General features: G+C 48.8%; 1 protein-coding gene across 1 annotated transcript in view; it reads left to right on the plus strand.

Annotated features, from left to right (window-relative positions):
- LOC110518782 (thrombospondin-2) overlaps positions 1-16,071 on the plus strand; it is a 56,775-nt gene extending 40,704 nt beyond the window's left edge. The window contains exons 14-21 of the mRNA XM_036960187.1: positions 1,522-1,640; positions 2,697-2,931; positions 6,379-6,606; positions 6,738-6,868; positions 6,958-7,098; positions 9,763-9,860; positions 15,321-15,460; positions 15,936-16,071. Coding sequence (XP_036816082.1) covers positions 1,522-1,640; positions 2,697-2,931; positions 6,379-6,606; positions 6,738-6,868; positions 6,958-7,098; positions 9,763-9,860; positions 15,321-15,460; positions 15,936-15,943 — 1,100 coding nt within the window. The 3' untranslated portion in view covers positions 15,944-16,071. The remainder of the gene's footprint in view (positions 1-1,521; positions 1,641-2,696; positions 2,932-6,378; positions 6,607-6,737; positions 6,869-6,957; positions 7,099-9,762; positions 9,861-15,320; positions 15,461-15,935) is intronic.
- Positions 16,072-16,472: the final 401 nt, after the last annotated feature.

The following is a 16,472-nucleotide window of genomic DNA, read 5'->3' on the forward strand; positions in this document are numbered from 1 at the left end:
GTTTATTTTCCAAAAAGTTTAACGATTATCAGTTGAACTATTCGGTTATTGAAAAGGAAGCGCTAGCACTCATTTGGGCCCTACAACACTTCGAAGTGTATGTCGGGTCGGGGGTAGTACCTATTGTGGTCTACACTGACCATAACCCCCTCACTTTTTTGAGGTCCATGATGTGTCCAAACCAGAGGATAATGCGATGGTGTTTATTTTTACAATCATTCCATCTCGATGTGAGGCACATCCGGGGGACTGAAAACGTGATTGCTGATGCGCTCTCTCGTGCGCCCTGTTCCTAAATGTTTACGTGACTGACCATTGTTTCGTATATTCATGTTCTCTCTGTCCTGTCTGTTCCCTCCTGGTCTTGTTTTCTTCTTTCCTCTTAAATGTTGCTTCCTGTGCGAAGGTTGCTGAGGTTTGGGGAGGAGGTTGGCTGGGGCAAATTGTAAGTGTGAACACGTAACCCCTCATCAATTTGTGGCGCAGAAGCTGTGTCAATTTGGAACTCAGAGGTTGGTATTTTGTTCCGGGGTCCTTGTTGGTCCCCGGTCTTATGGGGGGGAATGTGACGACCCTCCCACTCTGTCTGCCGTATTCTCTCTTTGTTGTTCCCTTATTAGGATGCTGGTGGGCGGAGTTGGGAGGGTCGTCAGCTACATGGGAAACACCTGGGCCCAGGTGTTTCCCAGGATAAATACACCACTTCCCCATTCATGGAGGAGACTCTCTCCATGCAGACAATTTGATAGTTTTTTTGTTGTGTTTCTTGGTGGTTTTTGGTGGTTTTCCTTAGTTGCTTTAGTTAATAAATATATGTGTGTGTGTACACCACTTCTCCATTCATGGAGGAGACTCTCTCCATGCAGACACTTTGATAGTTTTTTTGTTGTGTTTCTTGGTGGTTTTTGGTGGTTTTCCTTAGTTGCTTTAGTTAATAAATATATATTTTGTTACTCCTTATCTCCACGTTGTCTCCCTTTTGTTACGGGCTTTGAGCCGGTTCGTGACAATAGTGGTGTCTGACCTGTGGTCATCATTTGGTGTCGTCATAGTGGTCTCTGATTGGTGGTCATCATTAGGTGTCATCATAGTGGTCTCTGATTGGTGGTCATCATTTGGTGTCATCATAGTGGTCTCTGATTGGTGGTCATCATTTGGTGTCATCATAGTGGTCTCTGATTGGTGACCTGTGGTCAGACTCGCTCAGGTGGAACAAACTTTAACTTGCAACTTTTTTCAGAGCTGAATTGAATGTCATTGAGAACAGAAAGGTGTCAATGTATTTTTTTTTGGTGCAAAAATTATTTCTGAAATTAAAAGTAATTCTAAAAGTATTCATGTCATTTTTCAAAATTATCTGTAATTTGATTACAATATATTGGTAACTGATTAGTGTGTGTCCCTTCCGGTCCTAAAGCATACAGACATACACAACAAGGAAATTACTCATGTAGCTTTAGTCTCACCCTAACCCATTCCTTCACATGGTAGATGTGTGTGTGTGTGTCTGTGTTTGTGTAGAAATGCTGAACGAGCATGATAACTGTCCCCTGCTGTATAACACTGAGCAGAGAGATACAGACCTGGACGGAGTGGGGGACCAATGTGATAACTGTCCTTTCGTGCACAACCCTACACAGGTACGCATGCACTCACACACTCACGCATGCACACACACACACACACACACAGATTAAAACCAGACACCGTGGTCTATAGATTAAAACCAGACACCGCGGTCTATAGATTAAAACCAGACACCGTGGTCTACAGATTAAAACCAGACACCGTGGTCTATAGATTAAAACCAGACACCGCGGTCTATAGATTAAAACCAGACACCGCGGTCTATAGATTAAAACCAGACACCGCGGTCTATAGATTAAAACCAGACACCGTGGTCTATAGATTAAAACCAGACACCGCGGTCTATAGATTAAAACCAGACACCGCGGTCTATAGATTAAAACCAGACACCGCAGTCTATAGATTAAAACCAGACACCGCGGTCTATAGATTAAAACCAGACACCGCGGTCTATAGATTAAAATCAGACACCGCGGTCTATAGATTAAAACCAGACACCGCGGTCTATAGATTAAAACCAGACACCACGGTCTATAGATTAAAACCAGACACCACGGTCTATAGATTAAAACCAGACACCACGGTCTATAGATTAAAACCAGACACCGCTGTCTCCAGTTTAAAATCAGACACCGCGGTCTCCAGTTTAAAACCAGCTGGCGCGCTCACCAGTTTAAAACCAGCTGGCGCGGTCTCCAGTTTAAAACCAGCTGGCGCGGTCTCCAGTTTAAATCCAGCTGGCGCGGTCTCCAATTTAGAGCCAGACACCGAGGTCTCCAGTTCAAATCCAGCTGTGGTGGTCTCCAGTTTAAAGTCAGACACCGCGGTCTCCAGTTTAAAGCCAGACACCGCGGTCTCCAGTTTAAAACCAGCTGGCGCGGTCTCCAGTTTAAATCCAGCTGGCGCGCTCTCCAATTTAGAGCCAGACACCGCGGTCTCCAGTTTAAATCCAGCTGGCACGGTCTCCAGTTTAAATCCAGCTGGCGCGGTCTTCAGTTTAAAGTCAGACACCGCGGTCTCCAGTTCAGCTCAGTAATATGAACAAAGTAGTAGGGACCTTTTTGGACTGCAGTATTGCTAACCAGGTGTGTTTGTCTGTTTTTGTGTAGACTGATTCAGACAGTGATCTGGTTGGTGATCACTGTGATGATAATGAGGATATAGATGAGGACGGTCATCAGAACTCCCTCGACAACTGTCGCTACGTTGCCAATAGCAACCAGGTTGACCATGACAGGGATGGCATTGGCGACGCCTGCGACCATGATGATGACAACGATGGTATCCCTGATGACCGTGACAACTGCCGACTTGTGCCGAACGCTGACCAAATAGACGCAGACAGTCAGTACGCACGCACACACACACACACAAAAGGTCCCTACTACTTTGTTCAGATTGCTGAGCTGAACTGGAGACCATGCCAGCTAGATTTAAACTGGAGACCGTGCCGGCTGTTTTCAAACTGGAGACCGCTCCAGCTGGTTTTAAACACACACACACACACATACATCAGCATGGGCGCGCAAAGCCATGCTCACATATCCTGATTAGTGACCAGAAAGCCCCTGTTTTCTTTTCTCTTTACCAGAACAATTCTGGGGATTTAATTGATCATGATCATATTCCAGCGAGACCTAGTTTGGGTTATAACTCTATTCCTCAGTGGTGGGACTGACTATGTCTACAGATGGCTGGGTTATAACTCTATTCCTCAGTGGTGGGACTGACTATGTCTACAGATGGCTGGGTTATAACTCTATTCCTCAGTGGTGGGACTGACTATATGTCTACAGATGGCTGGGTTATAACTCTATTCCTCAGTGGTGGGACTGACTATATGTCTAATGATGGCTGGAACATCTCACTACCTTCAGCACTTATGGGATGAAGATGTAACATATTTGGGTGAATGAATGCTAGGGCTAACCCCAACCCTAACCCCAACCCTATAACACCAACCCCAACCCTCTAGCCCTAACCCTAATCCCAACCCTCTAACCCTAACCCCAACCCTCTAACCCAACCCTATAACCCTAACCCCAACCCTCTAACCCTAACCCTAACCCCAACCCTCTAACCCTAACCCCAACCCTCTAACCCTAACCCCAACCCTCTAACCCTCTAACCATAACCCTCTAACCATAACCCTCTAACCATAACCCTCTAACCCTAACCCTAACCCTCTAACCCCAACCCTCTAACCCTAACCCTAACCCTCTAACCCCAACCCTCTAACCCCAATCCCCTAACCCCAACCCCAACCCTCTAACCCCAACCCTCTAACCCTAACCCCAACCCTCTAACCCTAACCCCAACCCATACAGGTAGGGTTAGGCTTGCTCTGGACTCCAGTGAACTGACAATGTGACATGATATCCCCAGTTGATATTGACTGTGAACATGAATGACTTTCAGCTCAAAATGTTGGTTTTAAAACGCTGTTTATTTCTGTATGTTATGTTTTGAAAATACAACAGCGTTTATTGCTGTAATGACAGGCTACATTTGCGCAGGGATTGTGCTTATTCTCCCTGTGCGTGCATGTGCCGGGGTCGCAAGCTTTGAACCACTCCTTTTTGGGGGTCAAAAGGTTGGGTAATCACTGAGTTACCAAACAGATTGCTGATTTGCTGTACAGCTAGGATCAGGTGCTGTGCAAATGTCAAATTGTAGGGAGAGAGGATTGCCATAAAGAAATATGCAGATCCAAAAATTGTTTGGTCAACAAGAATTTGCATGGTTTGCTTTGAAAGCTCACCATCAGTTTGGCATCAAGCAACAATTACTAGCATAGACCTACTGCTCTTTTGGTATGTCAACATTTCTTGAAATTGATACTTTATTTATGAAGCTTTCCATTGGAAACTGTTGAATTAAATTATTACATAATCAAAATGTGTTTTAGACAAGATAATGAAAAGGGCTGTCTGGTAGCCTCAAAAAATAGAAAATGTTGTTACCTTGGGACTAACTATACGGTTCTATCTGCATAGTTCTTAGATATTGACCATCAAAGTGTTCACATCTCAGAACTGTTTTGTAGTGAATTCTTCTTTCTTAAGAAATGTATTATGATCATCAGACAAATTACTGTCATCACTGAACAACAATGTGACAATATAATTTACTTTAACATTTCTGACAGTGTAGTGTTTTTCTGCTTGCATACCATTATTGCTGGCTAGATTAGCCTACACCATACTTAGAGGGAGATGGACCAATCAGAACACGTCTTTGCCATCTGTATTTGTTCAGGCCAGTGATTGGATTGCAGATATAATCATATAGCACCACGTTCAAATGGGTTTATGTAGATAGAACCTTCTAGTCCCAAGGTCTCCACTTGTGGATAGCACCTTCTTGTCCCATGGTCTCCACTTGTGGATAGAACCTTCTTGTCCCATCGTCTACACTTGTAGATAGAACCTTCTAATCCCAAGGTCTCTACTTGAAGATAGAACCTTCTCGTCCCAAGGTCTCCACTTGTAGTTGAACAAGGGGCGGCAGGGTAGCCTAGTGGTTAGAGCGTTGGACTAGTAACCGGAAGGTTGCGAGTTCAAACCCCCGAGCTGACAAGGTACAAATCTGTCGTTCTGCCCCTGAACAGGCAGTTAACCCACTGTTCCCAGGCCGTCATTGAAAATAAGAATTTGTTCTTAACTGACTTGCCTGGTTAAATAAAGGTAAAATAAAAATAAAAAAAATAAAAATAGTTGAACAAGTCATTGCATGTATATATTTTTTTACTCGACTTGAAAAAATGTGTGACTCGACTTACTCTTAGAATGCACGACTTGGCCTGGACTCGAGACTCGACCCGTTCTACTTGGGACTCGACTTGAGACTCGTACCTTGTGACTTGAAACTTGCTTGTGACTCAAATAATAGTGACTCTGGCACACAAACACACACATATACACAAACACATATACACACACACCACATTATTAGTGTGTTTGTACCGTTATCAGTCTCTGTAAGGATGACTTTGATAATGATATTACTCTCTCCTCTCCCTGTCTCTCTCTCCTCTCTCTCTCTCTCTCTCCTCTCCCTGTCTCTCTCTCCCTGTCTCTCTCTCGCTCTCGCTCTCTCTCTCCTCTCCCTGTCTCGCTCTCGCTCTCTCTCTCCTCTCCCTGGCTCGCTCTCTCTCTCCTCTCCCTGTCTCGCTCTCGCTCTCTCTCCTCTCCCTGTCTCTCTCTCGCTCTCTCTCCTCTCCCTGTCTCTCTCTCGCTCTCTCTCCTCTCCCTGTCTCTCTCTCGCTCTCTCCTCTCGCTCTCTCTCCTCTCGCTCTCTCTCCTCTCTCTCTCCCCTCCCTGTCTCTCTCTCCTCTCTCTCCCCTGTCTCTCCTCTCTCTCCTCTCCTTGTGTCTCTCTCCTCTCCCTTTCTCGCTCTCTCTCTCGCTCTCTCCTCTCCCTTTCTCGCTCTCTCTCTCGCTCTCTCCTCTCCCTGTCTCTCTCCTCTCCCTGTCTCTCTCTCGCTCTCTCTCCTCTCCCTGTCTCTCTCTCGCTCTCTCCTCTCGCTCTCTCTCCTCTCGCTCTCTCTCTCCTCTCTCTCTCCCCTCCCTGTCTCTCTCCTCTCTCTCTCCCCTCCCTGTCTCTCTCTCCTCTCTCTCCCCTGTCTCTCCTCTCTCTCCTCTCCTTGTGTCTCTCTCCTCTCCCTTTCTCGCTCTCTCTCTCGCTCTCTCCTCTCCCTGTCTCTCTCCTCTCCCTGTCTCTCTCCTCTCCCTGTCTCTCTCCTCTCCCTGTCTCTCTCCTCTCCCTGTCTCTCTCCTCTCCCTGTCTCTAGATGATGGTCGTGGTGATGCTTGTCAGGATGACTTTGATAATGACAGTATACCAGATGCACTAGATGTTTGCTCAGAGAACAGTGGTATTGGAGTTACAGACTTCAGGAAGTTTCAGACGGTTCTGTTGGACCCTCGGGGGACCACTCAGTCTGACCCTCTGTGGGTGGTTCGAGGACATGGAACCGAACTGCTACAGACTGCAAACTCTGACCCTGGCATCGCCTTGGGTACGACCCCTAACCTCTTACCTAAGATCGCATTAACGCTGATCTGGGTGGTGTTTGTGTAGTTTTCATGTGCGTTTGTGAATGCGTGTGTGTGCCTGCGTTTGTGAATGTGTGTGTGTGTGTGTTCTCAGGTTTTGATGAGTTCCGTGCGGTAGACTTCAGTGGGACATTCTACGTGAACACAGACCGTGATGATGACTATGTAGGGTTTGTGTTCTCCTTCCAGTCCAGCAGACGGTTCTACGTTGTCATGTGGAAACAGGTCAGTCAGGAGTACACACACACACTGACCTCTGACCTCTAACCCTGCCCGGTCAGCCAGGCCTAACTTCTAACCTCTAACCCTGCCAGGTCAGCCAGGCTTACTGGGAGAAGAGTCCTTCCAGGGCATTTGGGAACGCTGGTGTCTCTCTCAAAGTGGTCAACTCAAGCTCAGGCCCTGGGGAGGCCCTCCGCAACGCCCTGTGGCACACAGGAAACACCATACAGCAGGTACACACAGGAAACACTACACAGCAGGTACACACAGGAAACACTATACAGCAGGTACACACAGGAAACACTATACAGCAGGTACACACAGGAAACACTATACAGCAGGTACACACAGGAAACACCATACAGCAGGTACACACAGGAAACACCACACAGCAGGTACACACAGGAAACACAATACAGAAGGTAGACACAGCAGGTACACACAGGAAACACCACACAGCAGGTACACACAGGAAACACAATACAGAAGGTAGACACAGCAGGTACACACAGGAAACACCACACAGCAGGTACACACAGGAAAAATTATACAGCAGGTACACACAGGAAACACTATACAGCAGGTACACAAGGAAGCACCACACAGCAGGTACACACAGAAGGCACACACAGGAAACACTACACAGCAGGTACTCACAGGAAACACTATACAGCAGGTACACACAGCAGGTACACACAGGAAACACCACACAGCAGGTACACACAGGAAACAACATACAGCAGGTACACAAAGGAAACAACACACAGCAGGTACACACAGGAAACCCCACACAGCAGGTACACACAGGAAACACCACACAGCAGGTACACACAGGAAACATTATACAGCAGGTACACAAGGAAGCACCACACAGCAGGTACACACAGAAGGTACACACAGGAAACACTACACAGCAGGTACTCACAGGAAACACCACACAGCAGGTACACACAGGAAACACTACAAAGCAGGTACACACAGGAAACAACATACAGCAGGTACACAAAGGAAACAACACACAACAGGTACACACAGCAGGTACACACAGGAAACACCACACAGCAGGTACACACAGCAGGTACACACAGGAAACACTACAAAGCAGGTACACACAGGAAACAACATACAGCAGATACACAAAGGAAACAACACACAACAGGTACACACAGCAGGTACACACAGGAAACACCATACAGCAGGTACACACAGGAAACACCACACAGCAGGTACACACAGGAAACACTATGCAGCAGGTACACACAAGAAACACTAAACTGCAGGTACACACAGGAAACACCACAGCAGGTACACACAGCAAATACCACACAGCAGGTACACACAGGAAACACCACACAGCAGGTACACACAGGAAACACCACACAGCAGGTACACACAGGAAACACCATATAGCAGTTACACACAGGAAACACCATACAGCAGGTACACACAGGAAACACCACACAGCAGGTACACACAGGAAACACCACACAGCAGGTACACACAAGAAACACCACACAGCAGGTACACACAGCAGGTACACCCAGGAAACACCACACAGCAGGTACACACAGCATGTACACACAGGAAACATTATACAGCAGGTACACACAGGAAACACCATACAGCAGGTACACACAAGAAACACCACACAGCAGGTACACACAGCAGGAACACACAGGAAACATCATACAGCAGGTGCACACAGCAGGTACACACAGGAAACACCACACAGCAGGTACACACAGGAAACACCATACAGCAGGTACACACAGCAAATACCACACAGCAGGTACACACAGGAAACACCACACAGCAGGTACACACAGGAAACACCACACAGCAGGTACACACAGGAAACACCACACAGCAGGTACACACATGAAACACCACACAGCAGGTACACACATGAAACACCACACAGCAGGTACACACAGGAAACACCATACAGCAGGTACACACAGGAAACACCACACAGCAGGTACACACATGAAACACCACACAGCAGGTACACACATAAAACACCACACAGCAGGTACACACAGGAAACACCACACAGCAGGTACACACATGAAACACCACACAGCAGGTACACACATGAAACACCACACAGCAGGTACACACATGAAACACCACACAGCAGGTACACACAGGAAACACCATCCAGCAAGTGCACACAGGAAACACCACACAGCAGGTACACACAGCAGGTACACCCAGGAAACACCACACAGCAGGTACACACAGCATGTACACACAGGAAACATTATACAGCAGGTACACACAGGAAACACCATACAGCAGGTATACACAAGAAACACCACACAGCAGGTACACACAGCAGGAACACACAGGAAACATCATACAGCAGGTGCACACAGCAGGTACACACAGGAAACACCACACAGCAGGTACACACAGGAAACACCATACAGCAGGTACACACAGGAAACACCACACAGCAGGTACACACAGGAAACACCACACAGCAGGTACACACAGGAAACACCACACAGCAGGTACACACAGTTAACACCACACAGCAGGTACACACAGGAAACACCACACAGCAGGTACACACATGAAACACCACACAGCAGGTACACACATGAAACACCACACAGCAGGTACACACATGAAACACCACACAGCAGGTACACACAGGAAACACCATACAGCAGGTACACACAGGAAACACCACACAGCAGGTACACACAGCAGGTACACACAGGAAACACCATCCAGCAGGTGCACACAGGAAACACCACACAGCAGGTACACACAGCAGGTACACACAGGAAACACCACACAGGAGGTACACACAGGAAACACCACACAGCAGGTACACGCAGGAAACACCATACAGCAGGTACATACAACCTATGTGTGTGGGTCTTTAGGTTCGCACACTGTGGCACGACCCCAACAACATGGGCTGGAAGGACTACACTGCCTACCGCTGGCACCTCATCCACCGACCCAAGACCGGCTTCATAAGGTACTTAACCTCCAACCCATAACTCTAACCCTAACCCCAAAAAGGCCAAAAAGCCACTGCCCTGGCCTGGCCTGGGACAAAAGCCACTGCCCTGGCCTGGTACCTCCATATGCATATAGGGCTTGAGAGGACACATACAGGCCTAAAGGTCATCACTCAATATCCAGGAACAGGCCTCTATCTGTGCATGACTTTACACACACAAGCCTATTGGCCCACACACACTACCCGGGTTACAGGCCTCTCTCTCCGGGCATGAGAGGACACATACAGGCATAAAGGCCTTAACTCCCTATCCGGGTTACAGGCCTCATCACTCAATATCCAGGAACAGGCCTCTCTCCGGGCATGAGAGGACACATAAAGGCCTATAGGACCTCACTCATCACCCGGGTAACACCCCTATATTTCCGGGGATGAGTCCAGCAGGGTACACCCCCCACCTCCACAACCTCGCACATCAGGTGAACCAGGGCACCCACACTTAAGCTCCCTTCCCCGGACTATAAAGCATATAGCCGCGCTGTTACGAACCCCGTGCACCTGTTGACCCAAACCGGATGTCGTGCACCTGGTCACCCTAAGGCCACACTAATGGGTTACCAAGTGCTGGTGGTACTTTCCAGGCGGGCACCCACCTTTTTTAGTCTGCTTGCCCACTCTCTCTCTGGGCCTATGGACTCTGGACTCGGGGTTACCAGGTGCCGGTGGTACTTTCCAGCCGGGCACCCACCTTTTTTAGTCTGCTTGCCCACTCTCTCTCTGGGCCTCTGGCCTCTGGGTTACCAGGTGCCGGTGGTACTTTCCAGCCGGGCACCCACCTTTCTTAGTCCGCTTGCCCACTCTCTCTCTGGGCCTCTGGACTCTTTCCCTTTTCTGTATACCTGGTAACCCATTTGTATTGAAGGATGAAGGTAGAGGAAGACGCCTTCCGTCCCGAAAGAAGATTGGGCGCTCGATCCCGATACGAGCTTTAAGATACGCTATTGGAGCTGGAATTACCGCTGCTGCTGGCACCATACTTGATCCTCGTTAATGGATCCTCGTTAAAGGATTTAAAGTGTACTCATTCCAATTACAGGGCCTCGAAAGAGTCCTGTATTGTTATTTTTCGTCACTACCTCACCGAGTCGGGAGTGGGTAATTTGCGCGCCTGCTGCCTTCCTTGGATGTGGTAGACATTTTTCAGGCTCCCTCTCCGGAATCGAACCCTGATTCCCCGTTACCCGTGGTAACCATGGTAGGCACAGAAAGTACCATCGAAAGTTGATAGGGCGGACATTCAAATGAGACGTCTCCGCCACAAAGGCCGCGCGACCGGCTCAAAGTTATCTAGAGTCACAAAAGCGGCCGGGGCAACCGAGATTGGCCCGCATGGGTTTTGGGTCTGATAAATGCACGCATCCCTGGAGGTCAGCGCTCGTTGGCATGTATTAGCTCTAGAATTGCCACAGTTATCCAAGTAACGTTGGAGCGATCAAAGGAACCAGAACTGATTTAATGAGCCATTCGCAGTTTCACTCTACCGGCCGTGTGTACTTAGACTTGCATGGCTTCATATTTTAGACAAGCATATACTACTGGCAGGATCAACCAGGTAGCCACCCACAACATAGAGGTTGTACCTGGTCGCACTAAGCAAAGAACAACCAGGGACCGGTCCTATCCCGTCAGGGGAGGAGGCCCTGGTGCGATCCACCGTGCGCCCAGCGGGAGGCCTTGAACTGCCCATGACCTAGGCCACAGGTGCCGGGGTGCCGCTCGAGAGGTCTCTTGTCTAGCTGGAGGGTACATTCGGAACGCCATCAACCGGGCAAAAACAGAACCACAACCTCGGTCAGACCGCTTGGGTCAGCCGGGTAGGTCCACTTTAAAGACAGGGTTTGAGAATATGTGTCTCTGGCACCGATGCGTTACGGGATGACCATCACCACATGCTTCGCAGCCTGGGCGTGTCGCTCCCCGCACCGGAACACCAATGAAGGGCCACTGGGTCAGACAGTTTGGCTGGATCTCGCACGAACGGTGCGCGGCTGGAGTGTATTGAAATAGGGGGTCAATCATCTCTGAAAGGGGCTCCCCCGATAGAGGCCAATCCACGTGGGGCTGGAGGAACAATCCATCAGAACACCAGCCAAAGGCCGGCCGATAGAGGCCCTCCCAAGTGGAAAATGGATGCAAATCGGTCAGAGGAAATTACACTGGCTGGACAACAGAGGAGAACCATGGAGACGCACCGTGAACCAAGAGTGGGACTGGACTGGAGAGCTAGCCCTCACCGGGGCTAAACAACCACCAATCGGTCGCCAAAGGGACGGGCACCTTCATTGGACCAGAACCATGGTCATTGATGAACCAAACCCACAATGTAATAGCTAGGATAGAGCACCTGCCCAGGCCAGAGCTCAATATCCTCCCACCACCAAGCTGGGAAACATAGATCAAAAGTTAGGACAAATCGGGCGCCGAAGGGGCTGGTCAAACCACCAAATCGGTCTCCGGCGGAAAAGGTCCAAAGTACCATGGTTCCGAGGGGCTCATATCCCTCAATGTCCATTATTCATTTTCTATTCGGGCTGAGCAGTTTGACACCACCCCCGTCTCTCTAGGACATGGAAGTCTTGTTGTCAAAAACCAGGTTTCTGATTTCGCGCCGGTACCTGTCTGGTCCACCCGCCACTGAGTGTGTCATTAACGGGCAGGCCAAATTATCGACATAAGCCCTGAACCTCATAGGGCTTCTGTGTCTGCGCCATTGGGGGTCAAATTCAGGTACACCAAAACGTGAATAAATCAAAAAGTACATCTCCAATCTGGATGGGGGTTTTTTTTGCACGAAAGGGCACAGATAGATGAGCATTTCCATTGAATTAAAACCGTTTTTGTATGAAACATTTTAATAGGAAATCGTGTTTTACGTTTTGGGGAAAAAAGTGCACGTTACAGGGCGCATAGGTGCCTGTGGATAACTTTTTTTGTACATGGTGTAATTGTTGCCCATCACGAGAGAGGGTATGAGCCGAAATTTGGGACCTCTAGCCCTTCAGGAAGTATTTTTAATCATTTTTTGAAAATTAGTCCCAAATTGTCACAGCCGTGCACCTGGTGATTGAAAATCGGCACCTGGTAACCCAAAATGAAACACGGTTCTATATGCATTTACCAGTGTTCCAGATATCCATGCCCGCTATGGGAACACCCTACTACGGCCCTCTATCAATGGGGGCCGTCCTGAGTGCTTTATGGAAGGTTTAAAATATTTTTGTGGATGCGGATTAGGATATACCTCTGTGAAACTGGTGATTGAAAATAGGCACCTGGTAACCCAAAATGAAACGCATTTTAAATCATTTTAATGCATAATGACACAAATACGAGGGTGAATTTCAAACAAATATACCTCATTTAATCAGTTAATCATGGATTTATTTGTCCCTCAATCAGTGTCCGGGCCCGGCTGGCATTTTTGGGCAAATTATGGTACCGGTAGTGCCGTGCCTGCGTTTCCAGAGAGTGACACATATGGTCAGCCACAGTTCCCCGGTCTGTAACCGATCCTTAGTTAAAGTTCAATGTGGCAACACTTCGTCGAATTGTACCGGTCACTTTACTTCCAATGCCAAACTCTGCAAATATTTGGCCCACATAATCACACAGTTTACCATACGGTTGACCACGGGATGTGATAAAGAAGAGTTCTGTGTCTGAGGTCATTCCACTCAGATGAGGCCTGATCTGATGGAATCGTTTAAGCCAAGTGTATTCCTCCTCACATATAACAATTCTGCACACCCCGAAGCTATAGTTTGTTTTGTGGCTCGCAACGCACATCTGATAACCCCCACCTTCCAGGGTTACTTCAGTAAAATCACTCTCACTGAACATGGTGACTGGGGATCGTCGAGTGCCATTAGATATGGCCAACCGGGTGGACATGAGAGCTGCAAACCTACGCCTGTCAGAGCAGGTGGCTCTGACCTCCAATCTACTGAGAACTGAAGGAATTGCTTGATTACTTAGCTCAACAAAGCATTTTAACTCTGCAGCGCTGAGCACCTCGACCCTGCAGCGTTTGCTAAATTTTGCCCTGTGCGTTGCCTGGCTCTGCCGCGAGTCCCTGTTCATCTTTGCCAAGCAGAGTAACATCTTTCGAATTCCACTGATCTTAGCTTGCATACCATTTGGCCGGAACTGAATAAGATAATGTTCGAACATCGGCTCGGTACATTTTTAACGTGGATGGTGCCAAACCACGGTCGTCACATTGGCCATACCACTCAGACACGTCTGTAGTTATCCAGAAAACACAGTCCTTCATCGGCCTTGCCCTCTGACATAATGCGGAGGAATTCCCGTACTCGGGATATACTTGTGCGACTATTGTCAATTTGTTTAACTGAAGGGTTTCTACCCGTAATATAGTGTTCATATTGAGTCAAAATTGCATTACTCCAAACCTCAATTCTGGACGGCACGCCGCAGTCTTCATCACTCTCGCTCTCCGTGGAAGTCGCCACGACGCAGCTTTGCTCCCTCGGTTCCGAGCACGGTTCACTACCGACCTGACTGGTTGGCTGCACCGCTGCCGACGCACCCGCCGCCTGCTCACCCTCGTCCACCAGCTGCTGATCCACCACGGCTGACTGCTCACCCTCGTCCACCAGCTGCTGATCCACCACGGCTGACTGCTCACCCTCGTCCACCAGCTGCTGATCCACCACGGCTGACTGCTCACCCTCGTCCACCAGCTGCTGCTCCACGGACAACTCACTTTCAAAACACTGCAAAATCACAGGGTTCTCCAGCCGCGGTTCAACACCGTTGTCAGGCTGCATATACTGCCCTGATTCGGGCTGCTGTCTCTCAGTCGAAACCCGGCTAGATTGCATAGCATTCGTCCATTCCATAGTACCGGACTTAAGTGCATGTACAGACTTGAAATGTCGGTCTAGCCGCACGATATTCTGCTTGGAACAAAGCCCACAGTCGTGTCTTGGTCTGCTGCTCATAGCTTCTCTCTCCTGCCTTCCTCCGTGTCTCTGTTTGCTCCACCGAACAACCTAACCCTAACTAACTCTAACCCTAACTAAACCTAACCCTAACTAACTCTAACCTCTAACCCTAACTAACTCTAGCCCTAACTAACCCTAACCCTAACTAATCCTAACCCCAACTAATCCTAACCCTAACTAACTCTAACCCTAACTAGCTCTAACCCTGACTAACTCTAACCTCTAATCCTAACTAACTCTAACCTCTAACCCTAACTAATTCTAACCCTAACTAACCCTAACTAACTCTAACCCAACAGTTACTCCTATCCTCATCCACCTACCCAATACTGGCTTCATTAGGTATCTAATTAACCTCTGAACTTTGGCATCTAACCTCTTTGTGTATGTGCAGTAGTGGTGTTTGATGGTGTCTCTTCCAGCTGAATCGGGGTGTGTGTGTGTGCAGGATAGTGGTGTCTGAGGGCAGGTCCATCCTAGCTGACTCTGGGCCGGTGTATGACAGAACTCTGGCTGGAGGGAGACTCGGACTGTTTGTCTTCTCACAAGAACACATCCTCTTCTCTGACCTCAGATACACCTGTAGAGGTGAGACACACACGCACACACACGCACACTCTCTCACACACACACACACACACCCTCTTCTCTGACCTCAGATACACCTGTAGAGGTGAGACACACACACGTACATACACACACACACACACACACACCCTCTTCTCTGACCTCAGATACACCTGTAGAGGTGAGACACACACACACGTACACACACACACACACACACACACACACACACACACACACACTCTTCTCTGACCTCAGATACACCTGTAGAGGTGAGGCACACACACACACAAACACACACACACACATACATCCTCTTCTCTGACCTCAGATAGGTGACACACACACACGAACATACACCCATACAAATACACAGACGCACACGTACACCCACACAAACATACATACACACATGCACACCTACACAAACACACAGACACACACACACGTCAGTAAAGTACATTTTTTGTGTTTTTCTTCTCCCAATCTCTTCCAGATAACTGAGATCTGTTCATACTGAGATAATGCTGCACCCCTCCGTCCTCCTCCAGTCCTCCCTCCACCAGTTCACCCTCCTCCAGTCCTCCCTCCACCACTTCACCCTCCTCCAGTCCTCCCTCCACCACTTCACCCTCCTCCAGTCCTCCCTCCACCACTTCACCCTCCTCCAGTCCTCCCTCCACCACTTCACCCTCCTCCAGTCCTCCCTCGACCAATTCACCATCCTCCTGTCCTCCCTCGACCAATTCACCCTCCTCCAGTCCTCCCTCGACCAATTCACCCTCCTCCAGTCCTCCCTCGACCACTTCACCCTCCTCCAGTCCTCCCTCGACCACTTCACCCTCCTCCAGTCCTCCCTCGACCACTTCACCCTCCTCCAGTCCTCCCTCGACCACTTCACCCTCCTCCAGTCCTCCCTCGACCACTTCACCCTCCTCTAGTCCTCCCTCGACCACTTCACCCTCCTCCAGTCCTCCCTCGACCACTTCACCCTCCTCCAGTCCTCCCTCGACCACTTAACCCTCCTCCAGTC

This window comes from Oncorhynchus mykiss, chromosome 23 (assembly GCF_013265735.2).
Source record: "Oncorhynchus mykiss isolate Arlee chromosome 23, USDA_OmykA_1.1, whole genome shotgun sequence".
NCBI lineage: Eukaryota > Metazoa > Chordata > Actinopteri > Salmoniformes > Salmonidae > Oncorhynchus > Oncorhynchus mykiss.